The sequence below is a fragment of the Diabrotica virgifera genome, chromosome 7 (genome assembly GCF_917563875.1).
Source record: "Diabrotica virgifera virgifera chromosome 7, PGI_DIABVI_V3a".
Classification (NCBI taxonomy): Eukaryota; Metazoa; Arthropoda; class Insecta; order Coleoptera; family Chrysomelidae; genus Diabrotica; species Diabrotica virgifera.
The window spans coordinates 190,761,175-190,783,833 of NC_065449.1; the positions used below are offsets into that span (position 1 = coordinate 190,761,175).

General features: G+C 33.8%; 1 protein-coding gene across 3 annotated transcripts in view; it reads right to left on the bottom strand.

Annotated features, from left to right (window-relative positions):
- LOC114326356 (PE-PGRS family protein PE_PGRS16-like) overlaps positions 1-22,176 on the bottom strand; it is a 90,333-nt gene extending 68,157 nt beyond the window's left edge. For 2 of the 3 annotated variants that reach the window (XM_028274694.2, XM_028274691.2), the window contains exons 1-2: positions 21,971-22,176; positions 5,229-5,343 (exon numbers count right to left, since the gene is read on the bottom strand). In XM_028274694.2, coding sequence (XP_028130495.1) covers positions 5,229-5,343; positions 21,971-21,982 — 127 coding nt within the window. In that variant the 5' untranslated portion in view covers positions 21,983-22,176. The remainder of the gene's footprint in view (positions 1-5,228; positions 5,344-21,970) is intronic. The other variant, XM_028274692.2, reaches the window with a different exon arrangement.
- Positions 22,177-22,659: the final 483 nt, after the last annotated feature.

Genomic DNA, 22,659 nt, shown 5'->3' on the forward strand with positions numbered 1-22,659 from the left:
TTGGGTCAACTACCATGGCAAGCTTACTACAAACAAATATGACTGCATACAAAAATGGACAGCGAATGGAACGTATTAATTTGGTATTTTGTTAACTCTAAAGCCAATTTTTATTTAAGAATTTATGAGTAAGACTGATATAATATTCCGCATCATAAGTTTTATCTTCGCTTTTAACTATACTAATCAAAATTCTTCATATAGCGAACTACATATTGGCTAAGTGAAAAAGAAAAGAATGTTTACCTACTAATCTATCCAAAACATCAAAAAATACTTTAAAAAGTGAATATGTAATCGACTTAGGTTTATTTTCATCCGTGTTATTATCGCTTTTAGCAGAGTCATCGTTTTCTGATATTGTTGCATTATCTTGAGGTTCTGGTCCTAAAACAATATTTTTGTTTAGATTAGCCAGAAACCTCAGAACTCTTAAATTATTTTATTGTGAATTCTTCTAATTATCTTAATTCCTACCATTCAGTTTAATGATTAGACTTCTACTATATACATTTTAAGATAATCTAGAATAGCTTCAAGAAATTCAAGAAATATTTAAGTTATATATTTCTACTTCTTTTTGTTCTTATTGTCCAGATTTAGCCATACGGCTCACACTCCCTCTAAGGGGAAAATTGACTCATCCCAGATACCTACGGTATCAAAAGGATTGAGCTCTGGTGGGACTCTTTTCGTGTTATCGAGCCCTAGGTGACTTGGAATGCAGATGTATCTCCCAAAAATTTTCGTACACTTCTGGCCGTCGCGAGTAGTACAGCTTTCTGCATGGTCTTATAAAGAAATTCATTCAGACCCAGCTTTTTAATGCTTTTGAGGAGGGTCTTCGGAATGACTCCAGTAGTAGACATGATAATCGGTATCGTCTGGGTACTTTACATCCTCCATTGCCTTCGTATTTGAATTTCCAGATCTCTGTACTTGGCGATCTTTTCAGTAAATTTACTAGGTAGATTATTGTTGTTATAGGTATCGCCACATTAATTAGTGTTGTTTGTCTGGTTAATTTATTAACTAGTACGAGATCTGGTCTATTATGTGCCACTGTTTGGTCTGTGAGCACAGTGCGGTCCCAGTATAGCTTTTAGTTGCCATCCTCAAGCACACTCTGAGGGACGTATTGATAATACTGGAGATGGTCCGTTTGGAGAAGTCCCAGCTTGATAGCTATCTCTTTATGAAGGATTTTTCCCACTGCGTCATGCCGTTTCTTGTATTCAGTTGCAGCAAATGCCTGGCAGCCCCCTGTAAGATGTTGGATGGTTTCTTGGGCTTGACATCCATATCGGCATCTGTCGTTTTGAAACTGAGGGTCTCTGATGATATATTTTAGGTAATTTCTGGTTGGTATAACCTGATCCTGAATGGCAAGTAATGAACCCTCCGTTTCAGGGAATATCTTTCCTGATGTCAACCAATAGTTCGACGCTGTATTGTCGACATAGTCTTGGCTGACCTCATTTCATTGAGATGTCGCCCGTGCAGAGGTTTACCCATCCAGGTGCACAGTTTTTCGTCTTTAGTGAGGCGGTTTATGCGCATTTATGGTTCCCTCAGTTTGATCGGTGTTGTGTCATCTACTGCGTAAATAGCGCGATGTTGAGTAGATGTCTCAGCTTGCAACTGAAAATAATTTCTGAAATTAGCAATTTGTTTATCTAATTGCTCACCTATATCCATAAGTCCTCTTCCTTCTAGATTCCGTGGTAATGTCGTTCTTTCTACTGCACTTTTAGGATGGTGTTTTTGTGCCTTTGTGAGGTGTGTTCTTATTTTTCGCTGAAGATTCTCTATGTCCGTTTTTGTCCACTTAACAATGCCAAACGTATAGCTAAGTGCGGAACATGCGTAGGTGTTTAGTGCCTTAAACAAATTTCTGCTGTTAAGGTGTGAACGAAGCAGCTGTTTTACTCTTCGTATAAACTCCTCAGTTTTCATTTGCTTATGGTCAATTTTCCGCGCTTGCTTTACTCCAAGATATTTATACATATCGTTTTCACCCATGGCCTCGATGTTCTGGCCATTTTGCATATCGAATCCACCGGCTGTACTTTTCCTCTGACTATATTTAAAACACGGCACTTGTCTAGTCCGAAGTGCATACTAATGTCATTTGAAAAGGATTCTACAGTTCTTAGCATCTCATCTAGTTGGTTTCTAGTGGAAACCATTAATTTCAAATCATCCATATACAACAGATGATCAAGCTTCGCCACCACATTGTTGGTATTTTTGATGCTAAAACCTGCGTTAGTGGAGTTCAATAGCTGAGATAGTGGGTTCATAGCTAGACAGAACCACAGTGGACTTAACGAATCTCCTTGGAAAAGGCCCCGGCTGATTGCGATATTTTCAGTTTCGATGTTATTTTCACCAGGTATTTGAAGGTGAATTCTAGTCTTCCACTCTGTCATTATATGCTGTAAAAAGGTCACTATATTATCATCGACTTTATATATTCTTAATATATTGATAAGCCATTCATGCGGCACTGAATCAAAGGCCTTCTTGTAATCAATGAAGGCAGTAAATAGGTTCCTCCTTTTGAAATATGCCTGATTAGAAATGACTGAGTCGATGATAAGTTGTTCTTTGCAGCCCATGGAACCCTTAGCGCATCCTTTCTGTTAAGGCTCTATGATATTGATCTATTATTGTTATTGCTATTGTATTAAGTCCCTTGGTCTGTTTTTCACCGGTTTTAAATGTAATGTTGGCTGCGTTATGTCGCTACAGTTTAAAGGACCTTCCTAGTGGTCTCTTGTCTGTTAATTTTGAATCTCCTGCGATTTGAGCTATTCTCTCTCCACCCATTCTCTTGACATGCTGTCTTCACCACGACTGATACATACCTACATACATTCTATTCCAGGTTATCCTAATTTCTGCAGTGGCTTACGTATCAGGGTCCTTAGACACTCTGATACGTAAGCCGCGAACATAGATTTTATGGTTAGTCGGTAAAATATATGTGTACAATATGTAATCCGTCTTTAAGAAACTAACTGTCTTTAAATGTTGGCGTCAGAAAAATGGATATAAATTAAAATAAGTGTTAAAAAATTGCAAATAAATTAAAATAAACATTACATTGGTGTCAGAAGCAGTATATTTAAATAGATTCAGTGAAAATAGGAATTGACATTCTTTGCAAAAAATCAGTTTGTTTGCCTGATTTATAGAGATTTAAGTGTTAGTAAATAAATGGTTTAATATACAGTGATGAGCGCACTAATAACCGGCAAAATAACGCAAAAGATGGAAAACATATTAAGTTGTGAGATAAAAAGAGATTAACCTAGTAGAGGTGTTAAATTTAGCGATGGTAACTTATAGATTGACATTATATTGATTGTTTCCCACCTTTAGACATCGGACGAGTTTGAGAAATGCCACTATCACAGTGACAGTTTTAACGATAAATTTAACAACTCTATTGGTTTTATTTTTTTTATCTCACAATTTAAGAGGAAACAGTAGCGATCAACAGGTAGCGAAAACGCGCTCCAAGATTGCGGCTGTAATTTTGAACATTTTTTCGAGATATTTGGCACACGTATTCGTAATATAATAAAGAATGGCGGTACAGAGCCCAATTTGAAATATATACTAATATGTGGAAATTACTCTGTAATTAAATACATTATACAAGAATATACAAGAATATACAATATACTAGAACAAAAATACACTTTCTTCAAATAAACTTTTTTGGAACTACTAATGACATAAAAAATTTTAGTAGTTCCAAAATGACACAAAATCTAGGCATCGGATAAAAAAGTTTATTTGAAGAAAGAGTATTTTTTTGTTCTTCTTAATGGCGGTACAGGATGGTTTCTTTCATATTGTATTTAATTACAGAGTAATTTCCACATATTAACATATTTTTCAAATTGGGCTCTGTACCGCCATTCTTTATTATATTACGGATACGTGTGCCAAATATCTCGAAAAAATATTCAAAATTACATCCGCAATCTTGGAACGCGTTTTTGCTACCTGTTGATCGCTACTGTTTCCTCTTAATATGTTTTCCATCTTTTGCGCTATTTTGCCGGTTATTAGCACGCTCATCACTGTATATGTTTCCTAATATTATCAGATAACTCGACTTATTAAACAGTTTCATAATTAATACCAACTTTATTAAGAAAGACTTATATACACATTTATATATCATGTATATTGAGAAGCTTCCATATTTTATTGCGGAAACTATGCGTCAGTACTACCGGATTTAGTTATAGTAGGGGAGGAAAGTATGCTAAATATGCAGTCACTCGAGCGATTTGGGGACCTATTGGGTAGTGAAGAGTAGGTTCTAAAACCAAAAAAAGTTAAGTAAAGTTTTCCATTTTATTGGGGACTTTCCATTTTTAATTTAATTTTCCATTTCCAACAATCGTTTTTTCCGATTATAGCGCCATCTATCCATAGTTTGAAAAAATGTTTCGAATAAAAGTTGCTTAATTTTACGTAAAGAATCCAAATCTGGAATAAAAATTTGGGGCTCTTATTTATGATTTTTAAGTAACCCCCCACCTCACCTCCGTAGGGGTCTTGTTTGGTACCATTCGATAGATTTTTCAAAAATATTGATTAAGTGTATTTAGCAGTTTTTCGATCTAATGTTTATTTTGCGAAATATCGCGGGATTTGTATTTAAAATTTTAAATTTACCTCCCATTCCTCTCCGTGGGGGGTCATGTTTGGTATCATTCGATAAATTTTTGAAAAATATTGAATACGTATTTTTTAGTTTTTCGATCTAACGTTAATTTCGCGAATTATTCGCTTTTTTTTGTGAAACTTTTAACTCGCCCATTTCCTTACGCTCCGCTCAAATCGTCAGATTTTTTAAATATACACTGTTTTGCATGTCCTTAACTTACCTTACTTAATCTGACAATTTCGAGTATTTTTAAGGATAGATTTTTTTTTCGGGCCCCCCTTAACGAACTCCCCTGTGTTAAGAGCTAATATATGGTAGAGGTACATCTGCAGGGCACCAGGTTTCTCCCCATATGATAAACTGATGCGCTCGAGTAACTGCAAAAATGCCCGCTTGGGCTCCCCTACCATTATAAGTGCACCTGGAGGTATGATTTACTTATTTTTGATTATTTTAACTTCATTTAAGATAATCCAAAATGATAATAATTTTAACAACTTTTTTTAATTAAATTGGTAAATTTGCTACTACTTGCCATCTTTACCGTCTGACGTGTATACTTGTCCATCATCACCACGTACGCCTCTTATCATGTCCCCAAGTATGCCTGGCTCAGCCAAAATAGCTGATGCCAATGCTAATGCTACAACCTGCCAAAAAAATTGTAATTAGAATGGATTTATAATATGTTGGTGCTGTTAGCTTAATTAAGTTTCATAAAATATACATAAAATAAATAGAGGAAGGATAAATAAATCATCAAGGTTTTATTGGAATGTGATGGCAAAATTTTTAGGTAGCTATAAATTAGTGTTAATTATAATACACTAAATAGCAAAATTAACGCACCACCTTAAAAATGGGACATTTTTGATGTATCGTATTTCCTAAACCTGTTCTTCGTTTTAAGCGATTTTTTTAATATGTTATAGCCTTATTCTTTAACAATATCGCTGTAATAATATTGTTGCTAAACAGGTAAATCGCCATTATATACCGGGTGTATCAATCAAACTGTGTTTTTTCTCAAAGTTTGCAACACCCTATGGAATATTCTAGCATTTATGAAATTCTAAAATTTAAACCCAACTATAGCCTCAAGTTTTTTTAACATTTTTTTTTGATTGATTAGCTTATATTGTAAAATAAAAAAGTTAGATACTTTAACAACTAGCCATGTTTTTCATCAATAAATCCTTATTTTCTGCTCAGTTTAATAAACCAGCCTAAAGTAGGCTATGCTAAATTAACAATTTGATAAATGTCAAATTGTTAACAGTCAAAAGGTGTCTGGTTTTTTTGAAAAAATTCGTAGATTTATTATTGAATTCCGTAATGTTCTCTTTGTTGTTAGGTGGAAATGGAACTCTCTACAAGGAATTGACCCGCGATGAGTGTATTCAAGCAGTGACCTTACATAGCGAATTACTTAGCTACCGTGCTATCAGCTCCTTATAATGGGTAACCATTTTTTGCTAAAGCACGATACTGCAAGACCTCACGTTGCACGAACTTTAACCGAAAATTTACAACAGGTAAATCTTCGAACTTTTGAATTACCGCATAGGTCACCGCATAGTCCAGATCTTAACCCAATCGAACGTTTGTGAGATATAATTGGCAGAAGACTAAGACAGCGTTTGCCACCTCCTAGAACCTTACAAGAGATAGAAACAGTTGCTCTCGAGATTTGGAATGATATTGTTCAAGACCAAATAGCAAACCTATTTTGTAATATAAAATAATATTTCTCTTTTATTATACAACATTAGCGAATGAATCAAAAAATAAAATGTTAAGAAGGCCTAAGGCTACAATTAAGTTTTACTTTCAACATTTTGTAAATGCTAGAATATTCCACAGGGTGTTCCGAACTTTTATAAAAAAGCACAGTATGATTGGTACACCCTGTATCAGGGGCGGCTCGTGATAGTACAAGATGGTGAGGCACACTACACTTGAGGAATATTATTATTATTATTAGCTTCTCTTTAATGACCCGAAGGTCGATTTTGTGACGTCATAACATGAGGCCGTCTACAGAACATTGCCGTATTTATTTTAACGCTTGCAAATGATATTAAATAACTATTTTATTGGCAAAAGAATAGCAACGAAAGCCGGATACCATTTTACGTTCCAGGCTGGTATTTAGAGAGAAACCAATTGTTTCCTGGTTAAGTCTGCGATAGGTTCATACTCATAGTAGCTCTTTTTTAGCTAAAAATAATTACTAATACCACATATCAAAACAGTATGCATCAGATGTTTCGTCCTTCCTGGGTCTCATCAGCGTTGTACAGCCATATTAAGCAAAATTTACATTAGAAAATAGGTACATGAAAACAACGGACAACAACTGATTTTGTTTAATCAATTTCCAAAATGAAATTATTGTACGCAAAAAATATACACCTACAAACACGTGATAATTTTAGTTTAGAACCAATCTTATATTGTAAATGTACCTATTGAATATAGGGCAATACAACCAAGCAAAAACAAATTACTGTTATATTATAAGATTGATTTTTATGTACATTTTATAATAAACTAAGGGTTACATTTTGTTTTTTTTTTCTCTGATTCTGGCTTTGGTTTAGAACTAGAACCTTTAGCCACGTAATTGTATTACTTATCACTAACTCAGGTGTAATGTGTAGTGTGTGTGTTGAGTAGGTGTCTTGTTACTTTGCAAAGTCGACGTCATTGTCTTTGCAAAGAGACGCTGATTGTATCCGAACGTCTGCGGTCCCTCCGGTGATTTTTTTTGTGGTTATTTTAAGTTTTTTTTTTATGAAAAGCGTGCTTAAAAGAAAATTAATTATTATAAAATTATAATAATAAAATGACAACAAAGAAAATAAAGTTATTTTTTACGAAATAAAAGGCAGATATCGAGCAGTGAGTTTTATTTAATCTTCGAAAGTACACTTTCGCTCCTAGAGCATCTTCAGGAGCATTTCGTCAAAAAAGGAAGGTAAATTAACATATATCTAACAAATACTTAACGTAGACTACACGAAGGAAAAACAGATAAATTTGAGTGCCGGTAATTTTGGTATTTCTACATTTTGAAGATGGAGGTACAAACAGATAAATTTATCAATTTGTACGTTACAGTGTAGTGTACGTTCAGTATTTGTTAGATAGATATATGTTAATTTAAGTTGCCACCACTTCAAATAATTTATGACATTCGAGGACACCTTCCTTTTTTTGACGAAATGCCCCTGAAAATGCTCTAGGAGCGAAAGTATACTTTGGCAAGTCAATATATTAAGTAAAACTTAATACTCGATATTGGATATTTATGTAATTCAGTATGTTAATATTTATAAAAAACAAGTGGTGCCCTATCTAATTTTGTTCTGACATAAGTAATTAATGATTATTAAAACATGACTTAAAATGAAATAAATTTAAAAAAAAATTGGCCCGGGCAGACATTATTTTAGATTTTTTGGATCATTCGAAATAAAAAAGGACTTTCGTAATTGAAGAGCTATTTACAAAAACAACATAGGTAACTGTATTTTTAAAATTTCTGTAATTTGTTTGTGTAAAAACTTAATTTCTATGAAATAATTTGGAAATACCTATTAATAATATTATTTATAAATATTATAGATATAATATCTATAAATACTATCTATAAATAATATCATTAAATTTTTCAATTCTTTCATAGAAATTGTATTTTTACACTAAAAAATTACAGAAATCCTAAAAACACACGTTTGTTGTTTTTGTAAATAGCCCTTCAATTTTTCTCCAAGTTAATCGTTTTCAAGTTATAAACAATTTAAAACTGAATAAAGAACGAAAGATGGCGATTTTCAAGGCTTAAAATAAAGAGTAAAAAAATATTATTTTTTAATCATCAAGTACCTAAATTCAAGTTCCAACCCTCTTCTATCAGGTCCCGGTAAAAATTTTTCCATGTTCTACTGTAAAATGTCTTTTTTAAATTGTTAATGAGGAAGGTGCCTTATGGGAAGACGGGCGATCGGGCTGCATTAGCAACTAAAAAAACAATATTTTAAAATGAAATAACTCTAAGATACTTATCAAAAACTGATAGAATAATGTTTGAACTTGAATTTACGTAGGTACTTTGTAATTTCAAAACGAATATTTTTTTCTTGTTTTTGAGTCTAGAAAATCGATATCTTTCGTTGTTTTTTCGGTTTTAAATTGTTGAAAACTCGAAAACGACCAACTTAAGGGAAAAATTACAAAATACGACCTTTTTGTTTAGAATGATTCAAAAGATTTAAAATAATATCTGCCTGGGCCGAAATGTTCTTTAATTTATAAAAAAGTAATTTTTTAATTATTAATTATAGTCAGAAGAAAATTAAATTGGGCACCTCCTCCTTTTTATAATTATTAACACACTAAATTATATATATCCAATAATTTTTATCCATTAAACAGATCGGTGCAGTTCGACCCTATACGCTTATATTGTATCTAAAACTACTAAGAGGCATGCTTCATAGGATATTTGAATCAGCGTCCGAAATTCATGACAGGTTGAGGTTCCGAGCTCCGTCTATTAGTCCCTTTTACGAAACGTAATATGCTAGGCAAGGGAACTATGAGAGGCTTGCTTCACCCGGCTTCACCTAACAATTTGAGAGATATATTCGCACGTGGACGACAAAGATCAGGGCCGTACCTATTTTTATTTTTTTTTTCATAAAAGTTATTTAGCAAATTTCAAAAAGTTAAGTTGTATTTAAAGAATTGAGGATGGTATAGAGAAATAAGGTAAATAGTCGATTGATATACTGGTGAGGCGCTGCCTCACCTGCCTCATAGGACAAGTCGTCACTGCCCGGTATACAATGACAACTTACCTGTCTAGCAACAATATTATTACAGGGATATTGTTAAAGAATAAAGCTATAACATACTAAAAAAATCACTCAAATCGGACAAGAGGTTTAGGAAAGACGAGACATCAAAAATGTCCCATTTTTAAGGTGGTGCGTTAATTTTGCTGCTTAGTGTATTTATTTAGCGTATCTTATGCTGGGACTTAAAATATTTTCAGAAATGATATTTTTGAAAATTTATATTTTTATAGATCGTTCAAATGAAATCTAGTGCATGACAACTATAATGCAGCTGTAAGAATCACACTATGGTAGACGCTGCTAATCTTGACAGTTCAAAAAAGAACAATCAAGCGATTCTCAAAGGAAGAATCATTACATGCATGACTGTAGTGACAAAAAAGCACGAAAATACAAATGTCGCAAATTTATGAAGATAAATAAATAAAAAATGATGCAATATAAGTAAGAAAGCAAATGTTAAAATGGTTAGAGAATATTCAGTACGCCAAATTATAATCAAATCTCTAAGAAGTAAAGAGGCAGGACCAAGGAAGACCTAGTGTAAGACGATTATACAAGATATAAACATCTGGGGAAATATAATAATTAGGAAAGATATGTCTGTATAGAGGTACAGGTAAGGAGAATAGTGATCCTAATATGTTAACATATTAAAATATTGTACAGCATAGTACAAATAGATTAAAATACAATAATGTACTATACTACAATCACAATAAAGATGCACTTGAAATAAACAAAGCAAGACAAGTTGAATGTTACAAGGAGTACTCCCAAATCATAGTTCACAATTTATATACATTGTAAATCATGATTACACTGAACCACTGAACCATACCTCTAAACTGTTCGGCGCTGCGCTAAACAAAGTCAATATAGCCATGATGATCGCCAACATCCAGAACGGATAGGTACTTTAAAAAGAAGAAATCATCATTCGGAAATGTTCCTCGTAACATTTAACGTGTCTTGGTTTGTTTATTTCTAGTGCAAGTGCATCTTTATTGGGATTTTAGTATAGTAGGTACATTAAAAATTGTTTTGTGGTTTTATTCATTTTAACTATCCAACGTCATTAGTTGTAGAAAATAATATTCATACTCCTTTATACCCTCTTCAACTCGATTTATTTTGTATTTAATGACTAGAATATAATATTTTCCTTAGTATATCAAGCAACATTCATTATACTATCATTAACTCTGAATGAAATGAGTCATACCAAAAAGTAAGAAACACATCATTTGTTAAAGCCATTATACAGTGGCGGCTCGTGGTAATTTAAGGAGGGTGTTCAATTAAAGAATGTAATTATACAAACGGTGAATAAGCGCCGCTGGCGAAAAATTTTTGGGGCCTCGCTAAAAGATGTTCTGTAAAATGAAACCAATCTTTGACCCGATTAGTCAGGATGTCACACACTTTTTTTGTTTTGTGCAGAATATGATACCTACTGAATGATGGCGCTTCTTCGGTGGTGAAGGTGGACGCAGAAGTTACGAATATTGAAATGGCTTTGTCAAAACTGTTTAAAAATCCGTTTATTTTAACGGCATCCAAAGACCGAGATTGAAATTATAGTTTTATTCTTTGAAAACACTAAACATGGAAAACAAAATAAAGAATGTAGTTTATCACACCCGCATAATCACGAAGTTTTTCTATATTGTTCAACTTTAAAACAATGTTTAAACTTTTTTTTTCTTATTGCACATTCTTGTACCAAGTTTATCTCCGGCCAAGTTAGTCCATTCTTTTTATAAGAAGTCGATTTTCAAAACTATTTGCATTTTCTTTTATAAACTTCACTGAATAAGGCTCCATCCTAAAAAAACTACCTACTAATATTGTATGGCCATTCCACGAACATACTCCTGTTTTGAATTACTTCGACAACAAATATTTTACTGTGCAACATAAGAAGTAGGAAAGTAAATGGCGCAAATAATTATTCTAATAAACAACAATGTAATTTTCAATTTACTTTTTGCACGACTGGTCATTTTTGACTGTTTACCGTGACAGATTTTACGTCAGTAGGTGACATTTACTAGCAACTCGACGGTAAGTAATCCAACTCGACGGTAAGTACTCCAACTCGACGGTAAGTAATTCACTTACCGTCGAGTTAAAAAATCTCTTAATTTTAATTTATTTTTTGAAAGAATAAAGAAAACTAACGAATTATTTATTAATATTGAAACTTATGGTACAATTTGTTAATTTTTCTCTTCAAATACGCGATCAAAGTTGAAAACTTGGAAATATCAATGCCATCATAAAGAAAAACGGTGGATTTAATCATTGAATATTCTGCCCAGAGGCTTCCAGGAGCTTTCAACTGCATATGTCTTTGAACGAAATATGCCAATACAGTCTTTTCTTAGATTCTTAAATTCTTTCCTTCGCACCATTTTTTAAAACTTTGGTAGGTATTTTGATAACGGATTTTGGATTTTTCGGGAATAATTGCGGAACACCCTTCTTCCCAAGCCCGTTCAATTTCTTCAAATTCACTTTCGCTCATATTTTAATTTATAATAATCAAAATTGTACTTAAAATTATTGACAACTAAATAAAAACTCAATTCTCCATTGTTGTTATGCACCCTAGTTACTACCTAACAACCCAAGTATCTATCTTGATAAAATGAATGAAACTAGTCAATATGACGAAAATGTTTAATTTTATAATTTATAATGGTATCAATCGTGCAAAAAACGTTATAAGCATGTTGAACGTTAAGGGTAACCGATCTCAGACAATAATTGGAGTCGTCGCACCGCTCCTCCTCCAAACAATTGTCTTCGATCGGTATAAAACCCTTACCGTTCTCCATACTTAATATACTATTCGTTCTTCTTATTTTGCGCACGGAGTAAAATATTCGTTGTCGAAGTAATCCAAAACAGGCGTATGTTCGTGGAATAGGGTATATTTAATAAATTCCCACAATAGAAAATGCCAAACTGTGAATCGAAACGCTCCGCCCCGGTCTCTGTGTGCAGTGCACAAATCCTCAATGTTTTAAGATAGGAGAATCGCTGGTTCACGGATTTAATAGCTTTCGTTCTTCTATAGGGTTACTGTATAGTGGCTGGGTTGAATTTGAATTCTGCACTTACCACGTGCATCTAGCGTAGCGGTGTTGTGCAAATAAATTATGTGATTAATAAATACAGTTATATTTTAATGATACTATGATATTTATGAGATTGAAGGAAAAATATTTTAATGATATTTATGAGTTGTTCTGAAGCTATTTTCTTGTGACATTTTTATAATCAAGTATATTCAAATGGGAAATAAGCCACAATTTTACCTAAAAATGATTTTATTAACGTATCGACGCCCAAGTCGGGTGTCGTTGTCAAAATACAAAATAATACTAAATAAACAAAAATGTTGTTGCTTAGTAAAAAATTCTTCTAATAATTTATTTAATCTGACTCATTTATATCGGCAATTCAGACACGTATTATACATTTTAAAGTAGACGACTTTAAAATGATATTGCCAATATTTATGAGTTGCGTTCCTGGGACGACTTTACTAAAAGATAGTTCATTCGATTACATGAAATCAATCCCAACTTAAGATATCCGCCACAAAAAATCATAGCATGTGATCTGTCTTTAAAAAGACAACCAAATGCAACGGTGGCACTGAAATTCTCGCGTTAGAGATTCCATAGTAAATCACGAGGGAAAACCAGGAAAAACCTCGTGATACTATCCCGACATCGTAAGTATTTGGGTTTACATTTAGTTTACTCTATATTTATGATATTTATGAGATTTTTAAAAATATGTATTTTAATGAAATTTGATTGGGTGTTCACTGCACAAATGAACAATGGAGAAACCGCCCCTGCCATTAAAGACAAGGCGAAAACGGCGGGTTCTTTGGAGAAAATATTCCCATGAGATTTTTTTACATAATCACATTCGTGAGACATTCCAGAATAAGATTCAAGAAGTCGCCCACGCGAAAAGTGGTCCAAATTTTTTTAACAATTTTTTTTAATCGAATTGTAAAAATCAATATTTTTTTTTTAGGTTTTTTGGACCATTCTTGATAAAAAAGGTCTCTTATAATTTTTCTCTAAAGTTAATAGTTTTCGAGGTAAAAGCATCTTAAAAATTGAAAAAACGAAAAATGGCTGTTTTCAAGGCTTAATAACTCGGTTAAAAGTTATTACTATGAAAGTCAGAAAATAACTAAATCAAAGCTTAAAGCCCCCCTACAAGATCCTGAAGAAATTTTGGTCATTATTTGATTACTAAGCTGTTATTTTTAAATAAAACTAATGAGCGACATGCACGTATTAGGCGGCTGTCCATTATGATTGCGAAAGAGATGCCGTTCAGGCAGTCCAATGGCGGATCTCACTCGCACTCACATTTACAGCCGCGTCAATACGATGTTACCACTCATTTTTAATAATTAAAAATAACAGCTTAGCAATAGATTAATGACACAAATTTCTTCAGGATCATGAAGGGAGGCTTTAGATCTGATTTAGTCACTTTCTGACTTTCATAATAATCATTTTTAACCGAGTTATTAAGTCTTAAAAATAGCCATTTTCGCGTTTTTCAAATTTTAAATTGCTTATAACTCGAACACGATCAACTTTAGAGAAAAATTATAAGAGACCTTTTCTGTCCGAAATTGTCCGAAAAATCTAAAAAAAATTTCTCCGGGCCAAAGATACTGATTCTTGCAATTTGATTAAAAAAAATTGCTAAAAAAAATTGGACCAATTTTCGCGTGGGCGACTTCTTGAACCTTATTCTGGGGTGTCTCACGAATGTGATTATGCAAAAAAATCTCATGGGTATATTTTTTCCAACGAACCCGCCGTTTTCGCCTTGTCTATTACTTTTGCTAGAAATGCTCTAATGCAGGGGTCACCAATTAGATTCCCTGAGGGTCCGTTTCGACAACCTATGACCCTTCCGGGGTCCGGATTTAATGCTACATGTGTCTGGTTGTTCTAATTCGGTTTCTTTGCGGATTCTTGTTAAAAATTATCCTCTATAAACAAATGAGAAGGGTGCCGTGCAAAATTTTTGGGCAGAAATTGTTTAACAATTTTTTTAACATATCCAAAACATCACCTTTTTGTCCACAAAAATATGTTTTTAGCATTTCGAGTCATCCTAACAAAAATAATCTTGTCATTTTTCTCAAAATTTCTGAAATAAAATCTGAAAAATGCGAAGATAAGCACTTTCGAAGCTTGAATATAATTTTTGCGTTTGTCAAGTGCCTAAATTAAAGTTTATTCAATTTCAAGATTCTGATGATGAAAGTGCGACGCGCGGCGGCTTTAAAGTCGAGTAGAGGCGTATAATAGGGTGGGTCGGTTCTCTAGTTTTTTTATGCCTGTAGTGAAGAAAGTTGCCAAATGGTCTAGAATGAATAGTGAAATTTTTATTTTTTTCTATTTTAATATTTAGCCCCCCCGCCCGACCCCTAAAAAAATTAAAAATTAAATTTTTACATCAGTGAAACCTGATGCTTCAAACGACTAAAAATAGCTTCAAATGCACTTAAAAAAATACTTGATTAACTTTAACAACCTTAAACCTCACCGCCAGGTAAATTTGTCCAGCTCCAGAAAGATCCATAATACCCCTAAGCACTCTACGCCTACAGCGCCTACCTTTGACTGTAATAGACCGAACTGGATTATCGAGTAGAAAAGGAGCAATGATCGCTAGTGCAGTTCTTGAAGATATTGGATTGATATCCAAAAATGACAAGTCTATGTAATATACAAGTCTAAATTAGATCGACAAAGAAAAAATTCAACGACTTGATTTACAAAAAAAAAAACATAAAGGATGATGCTGGTCTGCAAACTCTCTATTTTGATGGTCGCAAAAATCAAACCCTTCACATTCAAGATCAGGGAGAATCGTCATCTAGAAAAACCACTGTCGAATAACATCAAGTGTTATTGAAGGAACCTGGTAGCGATTACATAGGGCACGTAACACCTCAAAATGGTACCGCAAAGACCATAGCATCAACAATTGTTAACTATTTAACAGAAAATCAGGTTGCAATTAGCGAGTTGACTGCTGTTGGCTGCGGTGGTACTGTCGTTAACACTGGGCCCCACGGTGGTGTAATACATTTTTTGGAATTGCGAGTACGTCATAAACGACCCTTGCAATGGAAAATATGTCGACTACATACAAACGAATTGCCACTTCGACATTTGGTTAGATAGCTGGACGGAAATACCACAGGACCTGTATCATTCTCGTGTTCTATCGGCAAACTTATTGAAACTTATGAGCGATTACCTGTTGTGTGCTACTAAAAATTCAAAATTGAGTTGCCTGAGGTAAATTTAAAAGAACTAAGCAGCAATCAAAAATATTTATACCAAATGTGCACTGCCATATCTTCCGAAAACTGTCCAAATAATTTAGCGAATAACCCTCCTGGCAAATTATCTCATGGAAGATAGCTAACTACGGAGAATCTTATCTTAGGACTTACATTGCAGTAAAGAATCCGCCGCCTAGTTTAAAAATTTTAACAGAGTATATTCTGCGAGTATATGCAAAGGTTTGGTTTTTATTAAAAACTGTACCAGTGAGTACATTTGGAACTCTTCACCTTTGGAAGCTAATTGAATATTTCAGATATTTAAGTGACGAATTAAAAGCTGTAGTTGACACTGTGATCCAACGAAATGGCTTTTATTGTCATCCTGAAAATATTTTACTAACGATGATCTTTGACTCACGTAGTCATATAAGAAAATTAGGATACAAGTTCAAGGATACAAATTCCCAAGTTCAATAATTTTGAAGCCGAATCCTAGATTGATTGAATAAATTGGCAAGAGTGCAGATAATCGGAGCCGCTAATGACGAAAAATCTGGCTGATGAAGACATTCAAGAATTTATTAAAACTGGTAGCTATCCAGAAGGAGATTTATGGAAGTTATCCTGCCATACACAGGCTGGTCAAAAAAGTGTCAAATTAGTGACGGAGGCATTTTTGGCCGTATGTGGGTTTACTAATAGGGATGGTTGAATACGTACAACTATAGCATCTAGAAGCAACATGCCAAAGTTTAATAGCAAATCAGACTATGAAGTAGGAAATTAAAAATTGCTCATATGGTTGTGTGGATGGGTGGGCAGGGATGGAGCTCGATGGCAGCTACCTCCCCGCGGTGGGTTCTAGGTTATTTTTTATATTTTAAACCACAAAATAAGCGAAGAGCTGCTCCAAAGTGGAAAAGTACTTGATTGTTTTTAGCCAAAGCTTGTCACGTACGGGGAGCTATAGTATAATGTACATTTATATTTACATAGTATATCATATCGCTGACTATAGTAATGAGTGAGCCTGCACACAGGGAAGCATTTGTTCCATGTATGCAGCCTCACTCATTACTATGAGAGCGATATGATATAATATACTATTATATTATAGTATAGCTCCCCGTGCGAAACAAGCTTTAAGGGCTGGCGGGGGGCCTAAATATATCTAAAAATAAAAAATAATTTTTTTTAGGTAATAAGAGAACCATATTGCATCATTTCAAAATACAGGGAAATTAATTTGTTGATTTAATTTTTTTTGTTTCTTGAGGGGGCTGGCGGGGGGATCAAATAGTGACGAAAAAAATTTAAAAAAATTTGTACAAGATAATTTTACCAATAGCAACTTTTTTAACTACAGGCGTCTTGAAATTAAAAAAAAAGTATATAAACGACCCACCCTAGCGTATAATTTACGATTAAAAACAACGGTCTGTACTGAAATAAACCGCAACTGCGTATAAGAGTATAGAAATTAAATGTATAAACTTCAATTTAGGTACTTGGCAACCTGAAATCTAATAATTTACATGAGTTTTCAAGCCTCGAAAATGCGTATTTTATAATAAAGTTCATTCTTGATAAAGCGACTTCGCACATATAAGTTGAGCCAAACATAGTACACAATCTCATGGCCAAACATTTTCAAAATTGCCAAACACTTTATTCTGAATATAATGGTGGTCCGCACAAAACTAACCAGCGGTCCGGATGCGGACCACGGTCCGCCAATTGGTGACCCCTGCTCTAATGCATATTTGAGCAGTGAGTGTTGAAATAACTCATATTTCCTGTGATGATAATTACGTGATATTATAATGATATTATACGTGATATTATAATATATTTCTCTAATGAAGCGAAAAACTTTTAGACTAGAAGCCGGTATAGGTGAAATTTGCTAATCATTTTAGGCACGATAAGGCCCTATAACTTAAATAGTAAAACCTTAAAGAAAACTTATGACCACTGTGCCGTCACTTTTTAGTGGCACATGCGTCGACAGTGGCGACTCAAACTTTCCACTTATGGCCGGGATAAATAAAAAGTACCCTCCCTTACTCCCAGAATTCATTTTTTTTTCAATTTTTTAAATTGTGTGTGATTAAATAATAAGAATAGCGTAATTTTAACACACCAGTCCCTACCCCCTTCCCCCACCACCAAAACCTTTATTTTTCGTTTTTATTCTTTTTTAGGTGGGATGAAATTAATTTTAAAATTTCAAAAAATTCATAGGCATTGTTGAGGATTTTACAAAACATGTCTATTTTTTATAGATCCGTAGGTTAAGCGTACATAACCTCAAAATATAAATTTTTTTTTTGGAGAAATGCGTATAATTTCTTTTTGGAGGTGGCTAGAGGTCTAATTTTTTTGTATTTTATCAAACACTATGTCTTTTTAGATTATAATTTAGATAATTTTTTTCACACAAGATCACACAAGTCAAAGTAACAAAAAGAAGATACAAGCGGCACACAACAACTGCCCCTGAGAAGCTGCAAACGTGCCCAGATACGTCGCCGAACGATTCTTATTTAGAGACCTAAAACAAATAAGAGTGCTAGATATTATGGAAGAAAAAGCCAGAACAAAATTTGCTGAGCTAGAAGACCAACCAAACCAGATTCTGCAAGAGATATTAAGGTATGATGTGTACCATAGATGGAAACACAGGAGACCCAAACAGCAAATATTAGTAAATATATAATAAAGGCTAGATAATCGTAGCTCTATCAAAAGAAGACAACTTGCTCACCTTTGGCATCTCATTATATTTATTAATGTTGATTTTTATACGTTTCAGACATCCCTCAAAAACAATATACAAAAAACTTAACAACGGCTTAAGCCACTAAACAAATCAATAAAATATTAACAATAGGCGAAAGCCACAAAAAAATATTAGTAACAAAACCCAAAAAACGGGCATGAGGGGCCCATATCTTCGAGCGCCGAGTCACCGAACTGGACATAGCCCAGAGCGGGGACTCGGCGCCCGAGCAAGCAAAACAGATCGAAAATAAGTCACTAGAGATAGCGGGAATAGAGCGCCTCACGCTGGCCTGCATTGATCGGGGTAGAATTTCATATGGGAGTCCGTGTACCCAAGACTCCCATATGATAAGCACTTTGCTGATTGAGAGCCCCTATAGCGCATCAGTGTGCTATCGGGGGGTAAGTGGATGGTCTGGAGCATTGAAGCAGGGTGGAGTGATTCCTGCTTACGGGAGTTAATCCTCCTCGCCCCAATGAATTGTATCACCCGAATGTCATTCTCTAGTGGTGAGCAAGTCTCTCAGGCTGGGTTAAATCACTATGCTTGCTTGCTTACCTTAATTTTTCAGTTATTCTGTAATATTAGGTATATTAGTTGTAATTGTGTATTTTCTTTTATATTAATAATATAATACGTGTTGGAAAATATAGAAAATCGTTTGGAGTTTTTTACCGGTCTATTGACAAAATTATGTAGTCTACCTATTCCTAACAAACTAGTGTTGTGTTTCAATAATCCATTCATAATATCACTAAAAGTATGTCATTAAAAATTAATAATTGAAAGAAGCAATTTTCAACATATTATTTATTTTAAAATTATTTCATTAATGACAATTCAACTAACCTTAATTTTTCATCATATGTGAAATTTACAACTTTTTCTTTTCTTAAATTTCACTGTACATATATAAGTAAAGTAACGTTTACACGTATCCAGTAACTGGCGCCAGTCTCACTGGAATGCGAGTGCTTGACTAAGACAGCGCTGGATAGGTTCGTTTACACGTATCCAGTAACTGGCGCCAATCTCACTGGCACTCTTATTAAAAATCCTAATACGGCCACTGAAACCACAGGTACGACAGCGCCAGCGACTGGAACGCTGTGTTTACACGTGTCTACAACCACTGGCACGGGGTTAGAGGGGACGCGGACGAGTGCCACTGGCACGAAAAATAGACCAGCCTTCTATTCGAGACAGCGCTGGCAGACAGCGCTGGACTGGAACAAAAAAGCGTTTACATGATGCCAGCACTGTCGTTCCAGTGCGACTGGCGCCAGTTACTGGATACATGTAAACGCGCCTATACAAAACTTAACAAACTTAATTCACAAATAACTAACTTCTAAGTAAAGTATTTACAACAGTATAAAACTGAATAAAACCAACTTGGCAAACAAACAATAATGACAAATAATCGAAAAGTAAGGTAATGTCATCGTATTCTTCTTTTTATTTATCAAAAAGAGTTCAAACGTATCCGAATTAATACCTAGGAAAGAATTTCCTAGATAAGCAGTTCTTTTAGTTGTGAAACGATATTGTTCTTAAGTATTGACTTAGGAAGTTCCTATTGATAAGAATTACTTAATAAGGCAACTGTTTATGTATCGTTGGTGAAATCGGGCATTAGATCTATACTGAGCAATTCTTAACTGAGCTTACAACTAAGGATCAAGTTTCTAAAATGTTATGTGCATCCTTTATTACTAGACAGACGTGAAATATGAATCATGAAGAAATATGATGAACAAATTAGAAGCCTTCGAGATGTGGTCATAACGTAGAATGCTCAAAGTATCATGGGTTCAACGCATTTCAAACATAGAAGTCTTAAACCGAATAGGTCAAGGCGAAGGTGACTTGATGAAGATGACAAAAAAGAGAAAACTTAAATATCTTCAGCACCAATTTAACATGTTAATTTCCCCAAAAAAAGACAAAATGCATGGTTATAACAGCAAATCCAATAATATGTAAACTGGAGCTAGAGGGTCAGATAATAGAACGAGTGATGTAGTTTAGGTATTTAGGTATCACACTATCTAGCTACAAAAGGCTCGGAACAGAAGCGGAAGATCAAGTGAATATTGCAAACAGAGCCGCAGGCTGCCTGAATGACACAATATGGAGAAATAGACATATCGGAAAATAAATGAAAGGCAGAATTTACAAAACAGTCATCACACCAATAATGACATACGTGGCAGAAACAGGACCCGACACAGAGAGGACAAAAAGATTTCTCGAAACAGCGGAGATGAAAACCCTCCGAAAAATCGATGGTAAGACTGTATGGGACAGAGCTAAAAGTACAGATATACGACAGAGCTGCAAGGTGGACAACGTTAATAATTGAGTAAGCAACAGAAGAATAGAATGGAATGACCACATAAGCCGAATGACAAGAAATAGAGTAGTAAGGACAGCGAGAGACGGTTCCCCAATAGGAAGACGATCAGTGGGAAGACAAAGAAAACCATGAAACGACAACTTACTAGAGGCACATTGAGAAAACAGGCAGGGTCATGTCTATACAAAAAGAAAAAGAAGAAGATATAATGAGAGACAGCAGATGATGGATACCTACTGCTGTCATTACTCAACGGAAAGATCGACGGAAAAAGAGGAATTAGTAGGAAGAAATATATAGCTCCGAAAACTTCGTCAATGGACTAGCGACTAGCTTATCAGCAGATGAATTAATACATGCCACGCAAGATCGAATATGATATCGGCAAATTGTGATGGAAGCTACCCACGCCAACAATTTGGATACGGTACACAAAGAAGAAGAAAATTCATAATGAAACGGGTATTGAAATGAAAAGGCGAAACAACAAATTTCTATTTTCGATCATTATACAGTGAAAAATTAGATTTAAAAATTGCAAATATCTAATCACAAATTTCAATCGATTAATATTGGTGAACAGAAAAAGTAGACAAAAATAAAATAGGCAAAAACGTATTTATTGAAATTATAAGTGTTTGATCAGAACTAAAAATATTATTTCTACTGGTATAAGATTGAATCTGGCAAAAAATATAAAAAAATAAAAGACTCATGATTTCATGATAGCTATCTAGAAAGAAAACGGAAGGCTTAAAAACCAAGATAGAGATATTACAGAAGAAGTATATTGTTTACGAGAAAATCTAAATCTATTATTTAAATCCGTGTTTTTAGATGAGAAAGTACAATAGATATTAGTAATATATAATTTTAAGTATTTTTAATCACTTTTAAGCTTATATATACATACCAAAGTCTTCATTATGGTCACTGAATGATGAACAGATAACTGTGGGGAAAATATGTGTAAGATATTTATTTTTCGATTTATATACTAATTTGAACTAAATGGTATTAAATGAGGAAAAAATGAGAGTACCGGTGACTAAACGGTTCATTAACTGATTCTCAAATACATCGACCATACATATTGCTTATCACGTTAACAGTAAAAACTAGTCATTTTTGGGAGTCACTTTTTGGTTCTTACAAATAATTAACCATTGGCGTTATTTAATTAGTTCATTGGCGTTATTTAGAACGATAGATTAGTTCCTTTTAATTTATTTATTTATATACGGGATTACCCCCATTACAAAATATACAGTATAAAATCAATCTCTGTAATTTCTACTAAACTAGAGTAAAATAAATCTTAATTACACATTAAACAAAAACGAAATATTAATAGTTATCCATCACACATATTAGGTCTATTACACAAACCAGTTAAAATAAACAAAAAAAGAATGTGTGTGTACTTTGTACGCACGTAAGAAGATATTCTTCTATTATATAATAGGTAATTTAAACGAAGCAAATATACTTAAAAGGTTATTTGTATTTTATTTAAAAATCAAACTAACTTTCTTATCTACCACTTTCAAAAAATTTTTATTAAAACAACCAAAAATAAAAAAAATATGAATCGCCCAGGAA